The sequence below is a fragment of the Panthera uncia genome (genome assembly GCF_023721935.1).
Source record: "Panthera uncia isolate 11264 chromosome A1 unlocalized genomic scaffold, Puncia_PCG_1.0 HiC_scaffold_16, whole genome shotgun sequence".
NCBI lineage: Eukaryota > Metazoa > Chordata > Mammalia > Carnivora > Felidae > Panthera > Panthera uncia.
In genome coordinates, this window is record NW_026057576.1 from 49,351,765 (window position 1) to 49,376,948 (window position 25,184).

The 25,184-nt window shown below is 35.6% G+C and overlaps 1 protein-coding gene across 7 annotated transcripts in view; it reads right to left on the reverse strand.

The window, feature by feature from the left end:
• Window positions 1-25,184, reverse strand: part of MYCBP2 (MYC binding protein 2) — a 283,512-nt gene that overhangs the window by 217,693 nt on the left and 40,635 nt on the right. For all 7 annotated transcript variants that reach the window (XM_049647093.1, XM_049647092.1, XM_049647095.1 and 4 more), the window contains exons 3-8: window positions 24,502-24,717; window positions 16,164-16,317; window positions 11,874-12,070; window positions 3,182-3,424; window positions 2,911-2,982; window positions 1,428-1,524 (exon numbers count right to left, since the gene is read on the reverse strand). In XM_049647093.1, coding sequence (XP_049503050.1) covers window positions 1,428-1,524; window positions 2,911-2,982; window positions 3,182-3,424; window positions 11,874-12,070; window positions 16,164-16,317; window positions 24,502-24,717 — 979 coding nt within the window. The remainder of the gene's footprint in view (window positions 1-1,427; window positions 1,525-2,910; window positions 2,983-3,181; window positions 3,425-11,873; window positions 12,071-16,163; window positions 16,318-24,501; window positions 24,718-25,184) is intronic.

Below are 25,184 nucleotides of genomic sequence, written 5' to 3' on the forward strand. Positions count from 1 at the left end.
GGATTAGGTAGCATATGATCTCTTATTTTTTTTTTTTTTTTTCCACAACAATGTCCATCTAAACATAGCAAAAAGATAGGATATTTACCAATATGCTGATAGTGTTTATACATGAGAAGTGGGGTTACAATTAGTTTTTATTTTTTCCTTATATATACTTATACAATAAATATTATTTTTAATATATGTATATATAAGGGGGTACATGTAATCATTTTAAAATTATTATCATCATCATCATCACCAGAGGCATGGCCCAGGACTTGCAGTGATTTAAAAAAACCTGTAGATATATCTGTAAACAGTGATTTATAAAATAGCTCTAATAAGTTATGTTTTCCAAAGTACTTTATTTGTTGAAACACACATGAAATGTGGCATTTACCTTAACATGGTGTCATGTACACTAATTTGGATATATATATATATATATATGTGTGTGTGTGTGTGTGTGTGTGTGTATATGTGTGTGTGTGTGTGTGTATATATATATATATATATATATATATATATATATACATGCATAGCAACATCTGAATAAATGTTTGATGAAGTTGAAGGAACCTTTAAAAAATTAACAAGCAGCTTGGGAGCAATTATCCTTCCCAATGTATTCTTCAGAAGTAGTTCTCGATCATTTTCAGACGGTCAAGTGCCTAAAAGTAGTATTGCTGCTCTTCATGAAATTACTGATAGACACATTAAACATTTAAGATTTTAATATAAAAAAACTTCCTCACTATGCATTAAAGGCATATGCAAATTCAAAGATTTTAAAATGGATATCATGCATTTGCCCAGTGTTCTACAAAATTTAAGATCCACTGCCCCAGAATTTAGAAAGTACAGTGATTTAAGAGACAAATGCATATGTGCAACTTCAAAATTAAAGCAAAATGAAATGTGTCCAATGTGCCTTACCAGAGTATTACTAAAAAGTATAAATGATGGAATTAAAAAAAATTCCTGATCCATTCTAAAATCTGTCTCTGAAAACCCTTTCATATGAAGAGGAAAACCCAAAGTGTACTGCTATTAAAGTAAAAATAAAAATTAACAGAGAGTTCTTCACACCAAGTTTTATAAGAGCCAGAGTCATGGTTTTATTAGGAGCAACAAAGAAACCTCACCCCCTTATTCAGCAGCTGAATTAGTCTTGGTGGTGAGGGTGAAGGACCAGGCTGCAGATGGGCAGTGATTTGAAAACAAACACTAAAATGATTTATGCTATATTTCTGATGTCTGTTTTCCTCATATGCATTAACTTTATACACACTATAACATTTTTGTATGTCAAGATTTTTCTCAACCTATTTATAAGCAAGTACTATCCCTTGCTAATCATTGTTTATAGGTCCAAAGGCCCAACATGCACATCTCTTAAAATTTACCTGTAAAGAAAACAAATGACTAGTTGAATAACATACCTGGTAATATCACAGTACCATCCTGTTCCAGTGTTTCAGGGCTTATTCTTATGGCTGTCATGCTGTGGTTATTCACATCTCTATACAATAAATAACCCTGTAAACAACAAAATATTTTGCTGTGTTATGTGTACAAATATCTTTTCATTAGCTGTTTAGCAGAAACAATAGTCATACAGGTCTGTATAGTTTTCTGAGGTATGATAATATGTCAAATTTCGTGTCTACCACAGATTAAATATTAAAAATACAAGTCTCTGAGGTGTGCTTTAATAAGAGGAGGAAATTGTATACCACTGAGTATCAATTTAACCTATTACATTCTCAGATACATATATGAGATACACCACACAGGCCAGTACAGACATCTTGCTCAAAATTATTTTATCATTTGCCAAGTAAATAATAGAAATGACTACTGTTACTTTAAGAAATATTTTAAGGAAATATAGCTGAAATATTTAGGTTAATATTAAGAAATGAATAGAGTAGTGGTTTGAGATGGAATGATATGTCACTGGACATACTTCCATGTCCTTATTCCTTATAACATACTATAGTGGCAAATAACAATTTGATGTTTTGAACCATGTTAAGTTTTAAAAGACAATCGCTGAGAAATTAATTTGACATTTAAAATTTAATTTCAAAATCTCCCCAATAGTTGATCTAGCACAATTATTTTTCATATAACAATTTATTTAATTTTCAAAATCCTTTCAAATATATCTTATAATCTGATGATGACAACAAGCACTGAGCTGAGCAAGACAGGTATGCGGGGACATATTTATTCAACATCCTTCCACAAGGGAGCTTGTATTTTACCTCTCAGGAAGGGAGAGTATGGAAATAAACACTTCTGGCCCTTTTCCATCCTTCATTCGCTTCTCTTCATGGGAGGTGAAGAGTGTAGTAGTGTGTCTGATTGCTGACACCCATTTGGCCACATTAGTCAGGTGATGAGATCACAGCATTAAGAAAGCAACATGGGCCTACCACTTTTCTCTTTGGGAATACTTTGCATGATCCTCCATACAGGTAACTATCCCCTGGGCAGACCACGCACTGTTTCCTGGAAGGTACTGATCTAGGCTTAAAGTGGAGGGTCTTGTGGCAAGAAATTCTAATTTGGACTCGCGTCATGGACACATTCCCAATTCATATTTACTAATGGTAATGGTGGTCTCCATTCTTATCTAGAGATTCACAAAATTTGGCTAAATAACAGGGGATCAAATAAGTTAACTGAGTTGTCCAAAGTCACACAGCTAGTAAAGATCACGGTCAGAACTAAAAGTAAACCTCTCATGAATTCTAAGCCAATGTTCTCTATACTACACTGTATCATTGTTATTAGCCATATTAGTAAAAATATACCATATCTATTTAAACAGAAGTCACATTATTTATTGATCGAACAAGTACAAGCCACATGCTCTATAAGAAAGAAAAGTGTGGTTTATTGTGGATATTCTCCTACCTGAGCATACCCTAACCAAGACTTTTTTTCTTTTCTGTTTCTGATGCGAGATGTAGAATTATATATATGGCCCTGCAAAGTAACAAAAAAGCCCATCAACAGTTGCATAATTAATAATCAATGAAAAATAACATAAACGGATGACATTTTATACTTGCGTTTCCATTATGATTACATCAAAATTAAATAGTACTGTAAAAATGAAGCTGAAAACAAAACACAATTAGGGATAACTTCTGCTAGAATTAAGAACTGTAAGGAATCACATTACCCTAACTGTTCCACTGTATCCAGAGCCTATTTTGTATAATCCATCCTTGCATAACAGATAAAGAAAAAATCCATCATTCTGAAGTAGACACTGATCATCTTCATCAACGGATATTTCCTTTAATGGCCACTTGTGCATTAAAGCTGCTTTCTTAATGCCATTGCTAAACCAGTCTTGAATTTGAATTTTTCCCACCAACACTGCCTGTACACTTCTCTGTAGTGAATTTAGTATCATTGGCACCTATTTAAAAGACAAGAAACAAATAAAAAAGCATGTTTAAATGTCCCAAACACAGACAAAATAAAGATACTTCAGTAATATGTCATCATTTATGAGAAAATAAATTGCTCAGAATTATCATGGTTTGGCACATCAGTAAAAAGTACTAACTAGAAGTTTATTGTAAGAAGCAAATTTCAAGCAGCCCAAAATAAAAATGTCAAATCCAAAGATTATTAACTGACAGTTTGGCTCAAAACACTGAAATATTGCATCTTTCTCCAAAACACTCAATAACCAGTACTGCCTATGATTTCAAGTTTTGTGGACGGAAACATACTAGATTAGTAAAAAGTATGAATACTGGATATAAATAAAATTATACCGTATTAGAATACACATAAGCCAAAATATCTTTTATATGTTATGCATAATTACTAATATGCTTCATGATACGAAGCACAAATTTAAGCATAAGAGAATGGTGTGGCTTCTACAGATGAAACAAAATTTCCAATGTTTCTCTTCCACTTTGCTTCTCCATTATGACTAATACCCATCAACATCAACAATATTCCATAATATGAAAACTCATTTGTTAATGGTGTATTCATTCAGCACTCATTTATCCAATATTCATCAAAGACCTGCTATAAATACCTGTCACATTAAATGAGTCCTCAACAGTCACCAGCATGGGACCAGCACTCTGCCAGCAGAGGAAATTCTGTTCCTCACCTTTTGTCCCTCTTTTACCACATCCAACAATATAGCCAAGCCGCACTGTCCAATATAGCAGCCATTAGCCACATGTGACTGACTACTGAGTTCCTGAAATGTGGTTAGTGCTTTATATACAAAATACCCACTGGATTTTGAAGACTTAGCATAAAAACAAGAGTACAGAATCTTAATATTATATTGATTACATGTTGAAATTATTTTTTAGATATACTGAGTTGAGTGAAATACATCATTCATACATACACATTTAACCACACCTATTTCTTTTTACCTTTTTAATGTGGCTAATAAAAAGATTTTAATTACATACATAGACTACATTATATTTCCATTGGACAGCACTTTGTAGAGGGTAGAGCTTTCATAGGAATAAGTGACCCGCTGTTCATAGATACAGTCTCCTCTTCTTCCAGTTCTAAGGCCTCTCACTCAGCCAAGATATGTAATTTATACTATATATACTTATATATATAATAGGTTTATGTATATAATATATACATAGTTGAATACTACAAATTCTTTCGCTAGAAGTAGCTATATTAAACTTATGGCTATTTTATCTAGAATTGATATCCATATTACTATATAATATGCCAAAGCTTCCACTGTTAATATTTTTGTTTGTTTCAGATACTTTCTGTTGGTGTCTATTATGAACAATGATGCTCCCCTCCCTCTCCAAATCCTCAAAATTGAGCTATATATAATAATTTCTGGTTAAATTAGTATTCAAAGGTCACTTATTATGATTGTGTAATCATGGCTCATGAGCCAAATTGTATATTACATTTCCTTCCTTGTGTAATTTTTTTTTCATTAAGTCAACAATGGCCCTATTTTTGCATTTGCTAAGTTTTCTCTACACATTCCCTTAAGGGTTCCCCATACACCTTTCAAGAAAGTCAAACATCATTTCTACTTCTGCTTGGCAACACCCCTCATAAAACCTTGTTCTGGTCTAAACTAAAGAAGAGGCAGGCGTGGAAGTTAAAATTGTTCAATATCATGCATGTTCAAAAGCCATCTTCATCGTCCCTCAAACATGACTGCTAGTTGAACTAGGTATGGTGAACATCATTTTCTCTGAGAACTTTGAAGGCACTGTTATTTTCTATGCCAGTGCTGCTTTGAACCAGTCTAATGCCATTCTGTTTGATATTTGTTCATAATCTGTCTTTGCTCTCTGGAAACTTTACAGTCTGTTAATTAACAGTGTTCTGATTTACAAAGTTGTATCCTAGTTTGATTCTTTTTTCATAATGAATGTTGGGCACTCAGTGTGTGTTCTGTCAATCTGAAGACGTATATCTTTGAGGCACATGAATTTTCCTTGTAAGATTTCTTGAGTAATTTATTTCCTCTTCTCTGTTTGAATACCTGTGAGGGATTGTATTTCCTGGTTAGATCCAATTTTATTTTATGTCACCTATTTTCTTTCTCTTTTTTCTATTTTCTGGAGACTGCTTCAACCTGATCTTCTAACCCTTCTACTGATTTTATTGCTGTTATCTTAACTTATAAAAATTTTTCTTGTTCTATGAGCTTAAAAAACAGAATACTGATGTTTAATGTAAACAATATTCTCTTATCCTTCATCAAAATATTAATTACAGTCTTCTTAGAGTTTCTTCTGTCTCTATATTCTTTTTATTCAAAGTTTCTTTTATTATCATTATCATTATCGATTTAGGGAATCTCTGTTTTTCATGTTAGCCTAGTGATACTTGGTTGTATGCTTTTTTTGTTGTATTTTATTTTTTTGTTATTTTTTTTAATATTTTAAGCTTTTATTTCAATTTTAGTTAGCTAACATACAGTGTAATATTAGTTTTAGGAGTCGAATTTAGTGAATGATCACTTGCATATAACACCCAGTCCTCATCACAAGTGCCCTCCTTAATACCAATCACCCATTTAGCCCATCTCCCACCCACCTCCCTCCATCAACCCTCAGTTTGTTCTCTACAGTTAAGAGTTTATTTTATGGTTTGCCTCCCTCTCTCTCTTTTTTCTTTCCTATGTTCATCTTTCCCTATGTTCATCTGTTTTGTTTCTGAAAATTCCACAGGTGAGTGAAATCATATGGTATTTGTCTTTCTGACTTTTTTCACTTACCATAATACACTCTAGCTCCATCCATGTCATTGCAAATAGCAAGATTTCATTCTCTTTCTTTTTTTAAATTTTTATTTATTTATTTTGTGAGAGACAGAGACAGCATGAGCTGGGGAGGGGCAGAAAGAGAGGGAGAAAGAATGCCAAGCAGGCTTCACACCATCAGCACAGAGCCCAGTGTAGGGCTCAAACTCAAGAAACTATGAGATCATGACTTGAGTTGAAAACTGAAAGTCGGCGCTCAACTGATTGAGCCACCCAGGTGCCCCAATATTTTATTCTTCTTGATGGCTGACTAATATTCCATTGTACATATATACCGTATCTTCTTTATCCATTCATCAATTGATGGACATTTGGGCTCTTTCCATAATTAGGTTATTGTAGATAACACTACTATAAACATTGGGGTGCATGTGCCCCTCTGAATCAGTATTTTTGTATCCTTTGGATAAATACCCAGCAGTGCATTTGCTAGATTGCAGGGTAGTTCTATTTTTAACTTTTTGAGGAACCTCCATACTGTCTTCCATAGTGGCTGCACCAGTTTGCATCCCTACCAACAGTTCAAGAGGGTTCCCCTTTCTCCACATCCTCACCAAAACCTGTTGTTTCCTCTGTGGTTAATTTTAGCCATTCTGACAGGTGTCAGGTGGTAACTCACTGTAGTTTTGATTTGTATTTCCCTAACGATGAATGATATTGAGCATCTTTTCATGTCTCTGTTAGCCAATTGTATGTCTTCTTTGGAAAAATGTCTATTCATGTTTTTTGCCCATTTCTGAACTGGATTATGTGTTTTTTGGGTGCAAATTCATTCTATGAAGTCAGCATTGCCTCAATTCCAAAGCCAAACAAAGACCCCACTAAAAAGGAGAATTACAAGCCAATATCCCTGATGAACATGGATACAAAAATTCTCAACAAGATACTAGCAAATCAAATCCAACAAGCTAAAAGTTTAAGTTTGACAAAATACAGCATCCATTCCTGATAAAAACAAAGTAGGGATAGAAGGAACATACCTCAACATCATAAAGGCCATATATGAAAGACCCACAGCTAATATCACCCTCAAAGGGGGGAAAACTGAAAGCTTTTCCTCTAAGGTCAGGAATAAGACAGGGATGCCCACTCTCACCATTGTTATATAACATTGTACTAGAAGTCCTAGCTTTAGCAATCAGACAACAAAAAGAAACAAAAGTCATCCAAATCGGCAAGGAAGAAGTCAAACTTTCACTATTCGCAGATGACATGATACTCTATGTAGAAAATCTGGAAGACTCCACCAAAAAATTGCTAGACAGATATATGAATTCAGCAAAGTCACAGAATACAAAATCAATGTACAGAAACCTGTTGCATTTCTATATACCAATAATGAAGCAGCAGAAAGAAAAATCAAGGAAATCGATCTCATTTATAATTGCACCAAAAACCGTAAGATACCTAGGAATAACCTAACCAAAGAGGTAAAAGATCTATATTCTGAAAACTACAAAACACTTATGAAAGAAATTGAAGATGACACATAGAAATGGAAAAACATTCCATGCTTATGGATTAGAACAGCAAATATTGTTAAAATGTCTATATTACCCAAGGCAATCTACACATTTACTGTAATCCCTATTAAAATACTACCAGCATTCTTCATGGAGCTTGAACAAATAATCCTAAAATTTATATGGAACCACAAAAGTCTCCAAATAGCCAAAGCAATCTTGAAAAAGGAAAGTAAAGCTGGAGGCATCACAATTCTGGACTTCAAGCTATATTACAAAGCTGTAGTCATCAAGACAGTATGGTATAGCACAAAAACAGACACAGAACAGAATAGAAAACCCAGAAATGGACCCACAGGTATATGGTCAAGTAATATTCAACAAAGCAGGAAAGAATATCCAATGGAATAAAGACAATCTCTTCAACAAGTGGTGTTGGGAAAACTGGACAGCAACATGCAGAAGAATGAAACTGGACTTTCTTACACCATACACAAAAATAAGTTAAAAATGGATGAAAGACCTAAATGTGAGACAGAAGGCCATCAAACTCCTAGAGAAAAACACAGACAGCAATCTCTTTGACCTCAACCATAGCAACTTCCTACTAGACACATCTCCATCAAGGGAAACAAAAGCAAACATGAACTATTGGGACTTCATCAAGATAAAAAGCTTCTGCACAGCAAAGGAAACAATCGACAAAACTAAAAGGCAACCTCCAGAATGGGAGAAGATATCTGCAAATGACATATTGGATAAGGGGTTAATATCTAAAATCTATAAAGAACTTACCAAACTCAACATCCAAAAACCAAATAATCTGGTTGTACACTTATTTTTAAGAGTAAACTACTAAAAATCTGGTAGGAAGCTCGGTGTGAATGGACAGGGTATTGGAGGACCCCTCAAATATCTGCATCTGTGGGTCTTTTCTCATTCCTTCTCCAAAGAAGAATCTGCCAGTCTTTTTCCTAGAAGCTGTAAGTCGCCTCATGGCCAGTGTTCTGGAAACTCAGTGAGGATAAGGAAATTTCATCATTAATACAAACACTTTCACTTAATCTCCATTTTCAGCCTAGTTCCTAATTCCACTTGCAACTGTGTCTGCTATCCCCTGGCTTCTCCGACTCAATTTCTTTAGACAGTAAACGTATCTCTTTGGTGTATGACAGAAGGACAGTTGCTTGGCTGGGAAGGGCAAAGCAAGGGCCCTGGGTTTCTCTACCTTTCATAATACAGATTTCCAATCAATTTTTAGCTCTTGCCCTGACCACCACTTTCCAAGTACCTATTACATCCAACTCCAAATCTTATCTGGAGTTTTAAATGAAAATCAACTTACTTTCTATGGGCATTTGCCTCTTAAGGAACTTAAATTCAAGCTTTCTCCAACTTCTCTCTACCAAAAATGTGTCCCATTCTTAAAAGTTTATATTAAAAAAAATTCCTTTATTATAACCTAAGTTGAAACTAGGGAAGGAGCAAAAACTTAACATGTTTCTTCAACATAACTCTATTTCTTTCATGCTTTCTAAAATGGTACTAAAGTTTTAAGATAACCCAGTGCTATAATAAAAAGTCTCAGATACACTGTTTTTTTTCTCTGTTTGATTTTCTCTCACCAACACTGTGGCAAGGCCTAGGGAATTTATTCTGATAAACTAGACTTCCTTAATCTGAGGATTCCATGTCATTTACCAATTTTGGAAAATTTTGCCCATTATTTCAACTACTGCCTCTCCATAATGCATTATTGCCCTTGTGGAACTCAAATTGTATTGATACATTATGTTTTGTCATTCTCTATTCATGTTTCCTATTGTGTCTTCCATATTTTCTCTGTCTCTCTGTGTTGCATTCTGAATAATTTTTTTCCCTTTTTATATCCAATGGTTAACTCAGCCTTTAAATTTCAGATTGTAGTTATTTGGTTTTTTTATTTCCGGGAGTTGAATTTGGTTCATTTTCTGATATGATTACTTTTTACATTTACATTCTTATTCCTTAATTGTACTTGTGATACCTTCTTTTATTAATTTAAACATTATACATACACACACACGTTTTATGTTTTATATCAAATAATTTCAATATATATAGACTAGGCAGGACTGATTCTGCCATATTTGTTTCTACTAACTCTCAATAACGGTGCCTTTTTTTTCTATGTTGTTTTTGTTTGTAAGCTCAGATGTGCCTTTAAAGCCTCGAGTTCATTCCTCCAAAAAAAGATTTTAAGTCTCCTTCAATATGGTAGGTTCATGGTACTATCATCCCTACCCTACTTTAAAATCTCAGCTTAATATCTTTGGAAAAAGACAGCTAATATGCATTTGAATCCCAAAACAATTTGAGATGTTAGAGTTATACATTCTCCGGGAAGAGTTTTCTACCTCCACCCATAGCCTGGCCAAGAGAATTTTGTGAACTGAAGTTAGTAGGTGGAATGAGGCCAAGTCATGAAGAACACCGTATAAGATAGGGGTGCCTGGGTGGCTCAGTGGGTGAAACGTCCAACTCTGGCTCAGGTCATGATCTCATGGCTTGTGGGTTCAATCCCCGCATCAGGCTCTGAGCTGACAGCTCAGAGCCTGCAGCCTGCTTCAGATTCCGTATTTCCCTCTCTCTGCCCTACCCGGCTTGTTCTGTCTCTCTCTCTCTCTCTCTCTCTCTCTCTCTCTCAAAAATAAATAAACTTAAAAAAAGATAATGTTAAGATAATAGGCTTTAACATGGTGTTTGGGCTGGTGATGGGAATGTAGTGACAGGGCAGGTCCAGGGAACCTCAGCTATTGATTCAGGGGATCTAGTAATTGTGCACAGCCTAGTGCTTAAGCATATTGCAATCAGACAGATAAACATGTAATTCCTGTCTCTGTTAGCTGAAAGCTCTCTATACTAGAACTATACTAAACTTCTTTCAGACTTCAGTATTCTACTCTTAATCTTAATCTCCATCTCCATGCATTAGCATGTGGATACCAAGAAAATTTCTCCCTCCACATCCCCAGCGGTAACACTTCCTCCCTTTGGACTGGCTACTTTCAACTCATCATTTAGATCTCACCTCATATCCTCTGAAAGGAGTCTACACAAGAAAAAATCACACAGTGTCTGATAAGCTCATGTTTTTATGGTCACTATATTTTTAAAATTTGGTATATGATATGTAAATGTGTTATTTCATTAAAATTAAGCATTATTTGTGTATTTTAAGCATGTGTTTAAATTGAAATTTTGCCGAACCTCAAAGTACCACTGCAGAACACAGTTCTGAAAAACACTGCATTATAGGAAATTCAAAATATTAAGGATCATAAAAAGGGAAAAGAAGATTTCAGGCAGGGCAGAAAGAGGAAAATCTAGAATAGAATCTAGAATAGAAATCTAGAATAAGGGGATTGCTCATGTTTGACAAGGAGAGTTCAACATTGCTGAATTAAGTTCAAGAAAATGACCCATATACCCTTTTTGCTATCTTGGTCTGCTAATAACAGGATTGAAGCAGTCCTTCCATCTGTTCTGGATGTTGTCCAAGGGGCCAGTGAAGAGCACATAACAGAGACCTAAAACTGTAACTTCTTACTCAATTTTCTAGAACAATCCAAAGGAATTAAATCAAGTTTGCCCATAAGGAGAATTCTATTTCCCAGTACTAACAATAATAAAGAGTTTCTTCCACAATCAGACATTAAAAGCTTAAAATGTTATATGCAAAGCTGAAGAAGCTCAGAAACAAATCAATCCATAAGAAACTACATTTGATTCTCGAACAGTGCAGGGATTGGGACACTGAGCATACTTGAAAATTCCATACTTAAAAACTAGGGAAAGATGGGAGGTGGGGGAGGGCAGAGAACAGGGAATGCAAAAGAAGAGGTGGCTGGAGTGTTGATACAAAGCCCAGCTTAAAAGTTAAACAGTTTTTTGCCAAATTTCATTTTATTACCTTTATATACTGTGGATTATTCACATATCAACCTTGGATAGATCAAATCACTATAATGAGTGAGCAAAACCAGAGGATTCCTACTGACAGAAATTAAGGTGAAATTCCAACCTGGCATCTTGTACCTTCTAAGCAGCTATAAATGAAATACCTGTATAGTTTGGCAAGCATGGCTGCCATTGTTGGTGAGGATAGCAGAGATGGCCTGAAGTGTCCTTCCTGTTTCTCCCCAAGAAGCCACCAGACTAAAGAGACAAGCACAGGAAAGTGCTGTCAGAGACTGTCCTGTGCTGTCATTCATTCCAGTACTTCGAACAGTGATTTCCAAAAGGAGCTGGAAGAGAGCCTCTGTGAATAAAATAGAACTCAGTTATATTCATTCAACATACAGAACATTAAATGTGTATTTATTTATAACTTGCCTCATTATAAAAAAAATATTTAAGGCAGCTAGAACACTTACTTTGTATTAGTTCCTTTTTAGTTACCCTTCCCCCCGCAAAGTTAGAATATTTATATACAAAGGACCTCAGAGAACACTTAGTTCAACTCTTCACTTTTGTAAATAAATGGATCTATCCCAGGTTGTTTAAAAGAAATTTATCTTGAGGCATTCACACATTCAAGAAATATCCTCTCAAGTAATAGACTACTCACTGTACTTATTTAACCTTTCACACTGGGAAGAATTGGAGCTTCTTAAAATGTTAAGTGTCCAGAAAATTTGTTTGTGTAAAACAACAGAATACATAAAAAATACATGCTATAATTTTTTTTAATATAAAATTGTTTTACTGCTAACATAACAGCAGTTCACATTTATAAACAAGTATGTAATTCATTTTATACCCTAGAAAAACCTCCAAGTCAATAGGACAGATATCCTCCTCCTTCAATGGACAATGAAATTGAGACAGGGAGGTAAAGAGATTTTTCCAAAATGATAAAGCCATTTAGTGGCAGAGATGGTAAAGTAACACCTGAACATTTGATGGTCACCAGAAGTTTCCATGCAAAATTCCCTGAACAACTCTGTCCAAGAACTGAACCAACAGACCTGTAGGCATTTCTTCTGCAGAAGGGAAGGGATTTTGAAAATCCTTAAAGAGTGAACACTCAAGACGGAGAAAGAAACAGAATCAGAAAAAGAAAAATTGAGGAAGATGAAGAAAGGGAAAGGGAAAAGAGAGAGCAAAAGAAAGAGAAAAGAGAATTCGTGTACTGCAACTCACCAAAAACTAAAAGCCATCTGTGGTTTATTCGTTAACTCACAGAGAGCTAGCCTTCCTCTGTCCATTCCTCATCTCCCATGTATCTCATCCCTAGTAAGCCCTGTCACTTTCGCTTCCGAATTCCTCCACTTGCTCTGTCTCATGACCATCTTCCCAAACTATGCTCTCTATCAGCACCTGTTAATCAGACTACTAAAAAGTGTTCAAAAATTAGCTCCCACCTTCACTTTTGTTCTTTTATATCCAAAGAGAATTTTTAAACCAAAAATCTGGTTTTCCATTTAAAATCCATTTTTTCCTTTGTTAATTTGTCCCTACTCCTCTTCCTTCTTTCCATTCTCCCTACTTTTCTTCATGTGCCTGTACATCCTTCAGTCTTTCCTTTCTTTCATTTAGCCTTCCCTTCGTGCTTCCTTCCAACTATCCTTTTCCCTCATCCTTTCATCTACCCTTTCTCCGTCTGTCCATCCTTCCTTCCATCATTATCCTTCTGCCCCTTCATCTTTTAATTACTCAGCAAATATTCACTGAATTCTTCCTGTGCATGAGAAACGATTCTAGGTTGTGGTAGTACTTTGGCAAACAAGACTAAGAATCTATGCCATCAAAAAAAGTTAGATTCAAGTGGAAGAAAACAGAAGTGCTATAAAATTAAGAACATTTTTTTAAGCATGAGGAGATAGTGAGTGACCTTCCATTTCTCCTACAACAATACCCAGGCTCCCTTAACATGATGAATGAAGCTCCACATGATCTAGTCTCTGCCTCCCTCCTCACCTATGGCAAAGCCCTCCCTCCTTTCACTCTCCACATCCTAGCCAATCTTTGTTCAGTCATTCTCCTTTCTGTGTCAGACTTATAGCATGCTGTCCTTTTTGCCTAGAAACTCAGTTAACTCCTTCCTACTCATCCTTCAAATCTCCAATGTCACATCTTCAAGGAGGCCTGTTATAGACTCCTAGAACTTCCTCTCCTTTCCCCCATACTATTTACCCATACCTGCAATCACACAAGCGTCCAACTGTCTGATGCTAAGTCCCATAATAACAGCAACAATGTCTGTACTGATCACCCCTGAACTATATGCTCATAGTACAGCACACAGGAGATACTATTACATTTAAGTGAATACTTAAGAACATACATTCCAACTTTCAAATGAACAGAAAGATAGATATAACAATGATTTTTTTTAACTAGACAATTTCTAAATCAAAATCCATTTGCTAAGAGAAGAAGCCTGGTGTATCATAATCATCAAGCTATCCCAACAGTGAGAGTGAGATAGATAGATAGATAGATAGATAGATATATATATATATATATATATTTTCATGGATAAAATGAAAAACAAAGCATACTAATGTGATTATGCTATTAGATCAAAGGAAAAAACAGCCAGATTTCAATAGAAATTTAGTTTTAAAGAGCCAAATTACATCTTTGAGCTAATTAAGCCATTTCAAATAAGAAATATAAAGTGATGTTAAATCCCTCAATATAAAAATAAGTCAAAACAGGGAAGAGATAGGAAGCAAACACTGAAAGGATAAAAGAGAAACCAAAGAATTATAGCAGCATTTGAAACTGTTAACAAGAAAATAAAAACAAACAAATTAATCAGGTGAAAGTTTTAATAGAAGATGATTAAGCTGAAGCACACATTATAATTTCAAAAACAGTATTAAGAACAAGATCTATTTTGAAAAGCATAAAGGAAAGGGAGTATTTATACATAGACTAGATACTAAACAAGGTATATGACAACTAATAAAAGATAAATGAATGGCAGAGGATCTAGGAAAAAGAAATGACTAGCATGCTGTTCAAAGTAATAAATAGGATGTGTAGGTTTTAGTGGATATTTTAAATATTTCAATTATTTGTTAATTGACAAACTAGAGCTAAGAACAGCAAAATATCCTTAAATATAATCAATTAAATAAATAAAAAGCTTTGGTAAGATGCTGTGATGCCAAGTAATGCATCACAATAGTAATACGATCACTTGTGTTACCATAACAGTAATCAACAAGGTGCCTGCTTCTTACCATATGACAGCTTTTATTTAGTAGTAGTGTTTAATAACATGGGGTGGGGGAGGGTATTGTGTTTTTTAAATCCTCAGCTTGTTTTCATGGCAAGCACTCTCCTCCCTGACTAAACAAAAAAAAAAAAAAAAAAAAAAAAAAAATCCAACACAAAAACTAATCACCATGTGACACTACCACCCCCCACAGCCAAACAAACAAACAACCACCAAAACAAAACCTGTATGATCTGTAATTAGGTTCTCACATGTGCGTCTAATAAACACCAAATAGCCAAGTAGAAAAAAAAAATCAAACTCTAGTCCAGACCAGCAGTGCGGTCCTCAGATGAGCAGTACTGGCAACATCACCCAGAAATTTACTCTAAATGCAAATTCTTGGGACCCATGCCAAATCTACTGAATCAGAAACTCTGCGGGTAGGGTCCATATGATTCTGATATGAACTAATGCTTGAGATTTAGAAAAATCTAGACTTTCAAGGCCCATGGTTAGCATCAGAAAAAATCAATTAGCCAATTTCAAACTTATGCCTCCATCTCTATTTCTATTCCTCAAGAGCTCCTAACTTCTTCATGTGTTCAACCTGCATCAATAGCAAGAAAGGCATGTGTTCATAAAATTCAAATACACTTTACAAAAAGCAAACATATTTACTTAATGGAAGTTGCTACTAATTCAAAAGCATTATCTATAACAAAAATTAATTTTTATTTATAATGAATACAAAAGAAATGCCCTGTTTGGAAAGTAATTGTGCTGTTTGGGGTTGGTAGCATTTGTTCACTTTCTTCCCACTTTTTTAACTATCCAGAATAATATATAAAGTTAGAGAAAGTCAATGTTAGCTATTTCGGCCAAAGGTTTAACAAGAACGATTTAAGTTAGTAGTGACTTATAAGGCTTGGATTATTTCTGCGTTCCAAGGATTTATGTTTTGCTTTTTTCCCCATCATCACAATAATCAAGAAATGTCTGTGTGTGAACTAAAACTCTAAAACTGGAACTCCAGTAGAACATAGCAAAATACCTTAAAATTTATACCCTTGCTGTTTCAATACATTAAAAAAAAACAAAACTGCATTACAGGCTGCTGTACACGCTTCGTAAGAGAAGCTTTTTACATTCAAAGACTTCATTCAATGCCCAGGGCTCTCACCTAGGACCTCTGGGGGCTCTGACTGGAGGCCTTCCGGCTGCTGACCCTGAAGCACGTTAAGCAGGGCCTGTAGACTCCTCAGACACAGTGATGGATGAGAAAATCTCGTCTCCTTGATCAATTCAAAAACTTCACAAAGTCCAACCTCAATGATCTGTTTAAGATGAAAAAAAAATATATATATATATATATTATAACAGGTAAACTAATAACACTTTCCAGGCAGTTTCACCAGTACAGCTTATTGCCACAGCAAATGATTAATGCTGCAATATTTACTAGGCTAAAACAAAACAAAACAAAACAAAAAAACACATAAAAAAGCAAAACACAACCACCCATGGCATTTAATTCCAAGATACAGAAAACCATCTAGTTACATGAAAGGGTTAAAAAATTATGGCACTATTTTATTTGAGAGAGAGAGAGGACATAAACAGGGGAGAGGGACAGAATCATAAGCAGGTTCCACACTCATCTCGCAACCCTGGGATGATGACCTGGGCCAGAATCAAGAGTCAGAAGCTCAACCGACTGAGCCACCTAGGCGCCCTACAATGGCAGTATTTTAAAAGTATTTATAGCACAAGGAAGCCATAATAAAATATAATAAAAATTTTAACAATGAAGTAGATACTAGGTTACATTCACTCAGAAAAAATAAACTCTATTAATTTAAAAGTTCATTTGGACTCAAGTACAAATCAGCATTCTTTTGTTAAAAGTCATGTTACTTGTTACTTATGAGCAGGAAAAAAGTCAATATAACTCATACAATGCAGAGATTTAAAAAGGAGCGTTTCATCTTAGCCATTCCTATAATGGTACAATCACAATATTACTGTTTACTGATGTGTCCCCTCTTCTTATAGGGTTTAATCACCAAAAAACCTGCCTATCAAAAAGATCACTGCTATTTTTACCTTCATTATCTTATCATTCCTGATCAGAACCAAATCTGACTCAGTCCATATCTAGCAAAAGATACATCTGTAACTAAAGATTGACAGAGAAGTGTGATGAGCATAAATGTTTCTTAAACCCTTATTTTGTGCGACTCACTATAGGAGATATGAAGATACACATCACAACAGCCCCTGTCCTCTAAGAATTTATTCTCTAACAGGGTAAATGAGCCTTGTACATGACTCTTATCCAGTAGAGACCTCTGTTATACCATTTATTATAGTATAGCTGACCTTTTTTGTTTCCTTTTTCCTGTGGTCTCCTTATAGACAAGGAGCATGCCTGAGCTGGCTTAATATGTCCTGTGGCTAACCCAGTGCCTAGCACATGATAGGCATATAATAAATATTTAATTACTCTCTGTTGTGTGCTAAAAACCACTGCAAATCAGAAATAGATTTTCCAGACAATGGTCAAATCAGTTGCAGGCAAGTCACTTGCAGTTCTGATTATCATTTGCAAGGTTTCTGAAGAATACAGACATGACTGAGAAGTTAAACTAGTAGGACGGTCTTTAGAGAAGTTATCTAAAATACTAGCGGACTTAATTATAGCCAAGATTACAGAGGTGGCCTGTATAGAGTTTCAATTGATTAAATGCACTAAGCAGTGAAAAATTTCCAGTTGATATAGTTTCTTTTCCTGAAACACACTAGAAAGTAAAAACATGCTGTTCAAGATTTCTATCTGCTTATGCACTTACAGGAAATGAATCTGAACTCAAAGATCTCCTAAGAACAAAATATAGGGCTCTGTTCTGAGGCCAATGGGAAACTACTCTACCCTTTCAGTCTTCAAAAATGCTTATTCTACTGCTACCAATCATGACTTTTCAAAGTTCAAAGGAGACTCTTCACAGATAACATTTTTAGCTACGGTTTATTTATATAAGATTCCTATGGTAACAGAGAAAGTACTGAACCTTACCAAAAAAGAGTGAGGCTACTTACTGAACAAGTTCCTGAGCTGTCTCTCTGGTAAGTTCAGGGCATAATAACAAATATATTAAAATAGGCAACTCAGATATGCTGCTTAGGAACAGAGCACTAGCTGGTTTTGGTAAGCCCATAAAATGTTAGCCAAATGATCAGGAAAGAGAAATTACCCACCTATCTAGGTTAACCACTATAGATTCTCATCTGCACCTTACTTCATAAAAAATTTTTTTAATAAGGGGGAAAATTAATTTGTTTCCAGAATACTGATATGTTTTCAAAATACAATAAAATAAAAATCAACTTCAAGTTTTCCAATCATATTTAGCTTTGAATTATTGAGCAGAGGAATAAAAGTTGTTGTGAAATAAGTTTGTTTGTGTTTGTTTTTGAGGTTTGGCTGAGAACATTTTATCATACGTATGAACTCTGAAATTATACTTTACACACTGAATCCTGTCTTACAGTCACTGAGAACATACTGTACTTTCTCCCCACTCAATATTGGGAAGGAAGAGTATAAGGAAAAAAAATATAGCACAGCAAATATAGTATGATTTCATTTGTGCAGAAATAATATACTTTTAATGTATATATATATATAAATGTTTATAGTGGGTATGTTTTGGTTAATAGGAATTTAAGAGGGATTTCTAATTTTTAATTTCTATTTCCTCTTTGTAAAAATGTTCTGCATTTTTCAAACTATCTACAATATATACTGCCTTTATAATTAGCAACATAAATAAATGTGACTTTTAAACAGAGTAGTTGATTATAGTAATTAAATACACTAAGCTTCGGTACTTTCAATGAAAAACCATAACTACCCAACACACAGTCTTCCACTTCTCTTCCGAAAATAACCTTTTATATTCACTAAATAAATTTACTGAATTTTCCCTTTACAGCTACTTTCAAATAATTAAATCCTGAAGGCTCTCTATTACACTTAAAGGAACACAAAACCCAAATAACTATCTGATACAGCCAGTCCAATGTCACTGCTGAGAAAAGTGAGATAAAAACATGCTTGGCCAAAGAAAAATAACATAATGAGTCTTTCAAGGTTTTATTTTGCTCTCGTCAAATCATATATTTCCAAAAGTGATTTTATTATTTCACTAGCAAGTATGAGCATAAAAGTTTAGTTACATCACATTTAGATTAATAATTTTTTAATAAATTTTACCTTGTTCTATTAAAAAGTCCTAGAGGAAAGGGATGGGAGGGGCAAAACAGGTGAGGAGGATTAACAAGTACAAACTTCCAGTTATAAATAAGTAAGTCCTGAAGATGAAAAGTACAGCCTAGGAAATATCACCAATAATACTGTAATAAATGTTGTGTGGTGACAGATGGTGACTACATTTATCATGGTGAACATTTCAAAATATACAGAATTACTGAATTACTATGTCAGACACCTGAAACCAGTACAACACTGTACGTCAACTATACACTAATGATTTTTTAAAAAGTCCTAGAATCTATTCTAATACTTCCAGAATCCATTTGAAAAAAATTCAAGAGGAAATCAAAAGTAGGTTTATATATTAGCACCGAGGGAAGTACACTGCTTTCCAAAATTTTTTATATAAAGCAAATATTTGGTAGATATGACATTTACAAATAATGAAAAATAAAAATCTAGAAGGGAGCAAAAGGAAGAGTGGAAGAAGAGCAGCAGCAGAGGAGGAGGAGGACAAAAAGAAGAGGAAGAATTCTGCTTCTCAAAAGGTCTGGGTGTGAGATGTCTAAGCAGTATTCTCTAACATACAAATTTATCTATGACTATTACCATCTTCTTCCCTTCTCTTTACACCCAAAAGTGTTCTCACAACTTTTCAAAACTAACAATTTTTTTTTTACATTTATGTATTTTTGAGAGAGAGAGAGAGACAGAGCACGAGTGGGGGAGGGGCAGAGAGAGGGAGACACAGAATCTGAAACAGGCTCCAGGCTCTGAGCTGTCAGCATAGAGCCCAACGTGGGGCTCAAACTCACAAACCGTGAGACCATGACCTGAGCCGAAGTCAGACGCTTAACCGACTAAGCCACCCAGGAGCCACTGAAACTAACAATTTTTAAGTGATGCTCTTGATCCCACCCCCATCCCATCTCTAACAGAATTTTATTTTACCTTCCCCCACACTGTGACAGTCCCCAAGTCTCTATTTTTAGCTGGGACCTTTCTTTGGAACTTCAGCCCTATATAGTATACACAGGACACCTCACAGGTACCTCAAACTCAGTAAAGAGAACTAAACATCATCATCATCCCAACAAAGCACTGCTTCTTCTCCAGTTCCCCCTCTTGCAGTAAATGACATTGCCACCAGAAACTTCAGAAGTATGTTTCGATTCCACTTTCTCTTTCAGCCTTCATAATCAACTAATTACCAATTCTGTCAATTCTGCTTCCTTAACATTTCCTGTAACCCAAACACCACCACTAGCAACCTTCAGTAACGCTTCCGGGACAAATGCAATAGCTGCCTAACTGATCCCTCTGCTCTAAACTTACCACCCTCTATGGTTTGTCTTACTAGCACCCAAGTAATTTTACTAAAATACAAGTCTGATCAAACTCTTTTGCTTAAAATCTTCAGTATTTCCAAATCACAAGACAAAATCTGAAAGTGGGTGCATGACACAGAAGGCCCTTCACAATCTAGTTCCTGCTCTCAGCCTCTTGCCCTATTCAGCTATTCCACTCTAGCTAAAAACAGATCACGTGTACTTTTGTAATGGTGCTGTTCCCTCCGCCTGTAAGTGCATCTACAGTCAGTGCTGCATCCGTACCCACGGTGTTCCACTACACCCAGCATGCCCTAGTAATCCTTAAGTCACTAGACATGTCTGGTATCCCCTACCAGACATAACTTTCTTGAGGGTAGGGACCGTGTCTCATCATTATTTTGTTCCCAGGGCCTAATATACTGCTTGCTATAACTCAAAAAGAATTTAAAAGCAAATAAACTTAAGAAATAAATAAGTAAGTCTATGTAAGTCTGTATCTTTTAACAAAATACATGGCATGATGAGCCTCAAATAAGACTGGGAAGTATGAATCCCAACAATAACAACTAAAAATTATGCAGTTATAGGGACACCCAGGTGGCTCAGTCAGTTAAACATCCAACTCTTGATTTTGGCTCAGGTCATAATCTCACAGTGAGCCCTGTGTTGGACTCCATGCTCAGTATGGAGCCTGCTTAGGAAAGATTCTCTCTCTACCTCTCTCTCTTTCTCTCTCTGCACCTTCCTTGTGCTCTTGCTCTCTCTCTCAAAAAAAAAAAAAAAAAAAACCAAAAATCAAAAATCAAAAAAACTATGTAGTTATAAAGCATGGAACACTATAGGGAATCTGGAAGTCAGATAGTGAAAGATGGTTTGAGCTGGGTAAAAACTGTGTTTTAGGTAAAAACCTTAATATGAAGCATTTAGGTGGGGGTAAGAAAGTCCCCCTTTTTTTAAAATGTTTACTTATTTTTGAGAGAGAGAATGTGTGTGTGTGCAAGTGGTGGAGGGGCAGAGAGAGATGGGAGAGACAGAATCTGAAGCAGGCTCCAGGTTCCAAGCTGTCAGCACAGAGCCCGATATGGGGCTCAAACCCATGAACCGTGAGATCATGACCTGAGCAAAAGTCGGATGCTTAACTGACTGAATCACCCAGGTGTCCCAAGTCGTTTTTAAAATATCAATGACTGGAGTGCCTACGTGGCTCAGTCAGTTAGGCGTCCAGCTATTGATTTGGGTTCAGGTCATCATCTCATGGTTTGTGAGTTCAAGCTCTGTGTCTCTGCACTATCAGTGCAGAGCCTGCTTGGGATTCATTCTCTCTCTCTCTCTCTCTCTCTCTCTCTCTCTCAAAATAAATAAACTTTACAAAATATCAATGATTGCTGACCTACAAAAAAACAAAAAGCAAAGAAAACCCTGACAAGTAAAATCTACACAATAATCAAATGCAATTTAACTTTTAAAATTCAAATAGAAGGGACGACTGTGTGGCTCAGTCAGTTAAGTGCCTGACTTCAGCTCAGGTCATGACCTCGTGGTTTGGGAGTTCGAGACCCGAGTCAGGCTCTGTGCTGACAGCTCAGAGCCTGAAGCCTGCTTCAGATTCTGTGTCCCCCTCTCTCTCTCTGCCCCTCTCCTACTCACGCTCTGTCTCTGTCTCTCTCAAAAATAAATAAACATTAAAAAAAAAATTCAAATAGAAAATTAAATTGCATCAAAATGATACTTTAACAACAAATAAAAGCTGTCTTAATTATGTGAGAGAAGAGCAGTGGGAGAGGAAAAAAACTCAGTGAAAAGAAGGAAAGCAACAGCCACACATGTAGGCAAGAAGAACAAGAGAGGAACAATTGCAAAGAAAAGGAAGGAACTGATGTAGAAGAGTAGCATCTGGAGCAGAAGGGTCAAAGGAAAAGAAAAATGCTAACGTTTCTCACCTGCCCTTAAATTCTCATCTCCTCAAGTCCTACAGGCCTCATTTCTTCTGTGTCGGTCCTTCATGGCATGCAAATGGCTGCCAAAAACATCACCTGGAAGTTTCATTCCCCACCCACGCCCTAACCCACAGCATTTTGAATGCCTCTGCATAAAGGCATCTCAGCACTTCTTCCCCTCTCATTGGTCACATGATCTCACTGACTTTCCAGAAGTTTATTTCCTTGGACATAAAGTATTTATTAATAAATTGAGGAGTTCCTTGAAAAGCAACTCAAATTCATTTGCACCTACACAATTTCTTGTTTTCACCTAACCTGATACTTACAACTATACCTATAATTTACTCACACACTTGTATTTGACATTTGTTAACTCACTGCATCTTCACTACAACCCTGTAAGGTATATATTATCTCCATTTCATAGATGACAAAATGGAGGCACAGATAAGTCAAATAACTTCCCCAGCATTACACAGTTATTTTTAAGGGTGAGTATTTGAACGCAGGCAGTTTGACTCCACTGCCCAGGTTCTTAATCACTATACCCGGTTTCCTGATGTGTCAGTACTTGATGGAAAACTCTTTACCTAGAGGAGCTTACACAGAAAAGATAAGCTTATTTGTTTTAAGAAGAAGAAAGGAGCCAATAGAGAAGTTATACTTAAGGACACTGGAGAGAAACGGGCTAAAGGAAGAAGAGTCCCAAGAAGAACACTTAAAGATGGTTGACTAAAAGGCTGAGGAAGTTCACAAAACTTCTCTTACTCTATGAAACAGGAAGCAAGCCATCTGCTGAGAATAAGGTGAGAAGAATGTAACAGTACTGATTAAGGGCTGTGGTGCACTTAGGAATAGCCACCATGAAATATGGCAAAATATTTGCATGATATTTGCATGATAGCTCCTGTGTGTATGTATAAAAGTTTTTAAGGCATAGCTTTAAGGTATCAGTTTAGTAAAAACATTGGCATGATAGCTCCTGTGTGTATGTATAAAAAAGTTTTTAAGGCACAGCTTTAAGGTATCAGTTTAGTAAAAAGGCAACATACTGAACCATTTTATGATAAAGGAAATCATTTAAAAATGTTTACATTTAGAAAAAGGCAATATACATATAAATCATTTATGATAGATACCCCTTTAAAAATATGTCTATATTGTCACTATTCTTTTGTTAGAAATACTAACTATACCTACAATGTAGAAAAAATACCATATATACAATAACATTACAGTCTTGAAATACACTAACACTTAAATAGAAGAGAGTACCTTAAGAATAGTTTGTTCTACTATAGTACATGCTTCTTTAACACCAATTAGCTTACATGTCTCTGGTAAATAAGGGAGTGATATCAGAACAATGTAGAAGTTTTGTTGCTTCATATGTAATTTTTTCCTAGGCAAGGAGAGCCAAAATAGCAAGAGTACAATCATAACCTAAGGAAGAAAAGGCAAAAAGCTCTCAACTCAGCAGCTGCACAGCCAGGAGCCCTCCTAGTTCTATTTGAAGAAAAATAAAAATGCATACCTGTACCCAAGGCTCCCTCCCCAGAAGGAAGCACCCCCAGCTTACTATGGCTCTCGGCTGGTGGTAGTTTGCAGTTCTGCTTACGCCCACCTTAATGGCAGCCCACTGGCTCAGAGCTCCACTTCTAGCTGCAATGGCTCAGTGCTTACAAGCCTCCATTTCCACTCTACTGCTTTTGTACATTTTTAAAAGCCCCTGATCTTTCTTCCTGGGCTGTCAAGTATTCTCCACTGGGTTACCAATTATTGATTTTGTTAGCACTCCAGTTATAAAGATGCATAGAGTTTTCCTGGTCTGCCCCAAACCTATTTTTACCCATCAGCCCTATTACTTTTGAGTGCACAATTTTATTAAAAAACAAGGTATTTTAGCAATGCAAATATATGTACTATAGCCCAAACACCTGTGGTTATCCATCCAAGTGGAATTTAGTGACTTACCTTTGGAAGCTTGATAGGGGGCTCTTTGGATTCCTCCTCTTCATCACTATCTGATTCTCCACTCTGCACAGAGTTCTTAGATGCAGCTGCCAATGATGTTTCCTTTTTCTGCCATTCCAGAACGCAATGGCGTACATTGCAATAAATATTGAAAGCAGAAGGATTGCTATGTAATTTGATATCTGGTATGATTACCGTATTCTCCAAGTTTTCAGACTGAAATAGAAGATATAATATTTCAATTCTATATTCCTTCGCATCATCACCAATTCTCATTTTATATAAAAGATTAAAGATTAGAAATGCTGGATAACTTGTATAAGTCAAATAAGTGACATAGCAAGACAATCTAAGTCTACTGATTCAACTTATAGTAAGTACCCTTTCTTCTACACTTTACTACTCTCTAAGTAACACAGCAATAACCCAACTGACAAGGGCTGGAGAATGGCAAAAAGACTAATAGGAATACCTTTTTATTCCATGATAGGAATAAAACCAACAAAGTGTAACTGTTGAGTATCACAGAATATTAATTTTGTGCTCTTCTAAGGAACATCAGATGTATTAGAGTCTCGATGACCTAGTACAAACGTTGAATTACATTTTGATAGCTTTAAAAGTATATTTAGGGACTTAAACAGAAATCAGAACTAAAAACCAAACAAACTTTAATTTTAGTC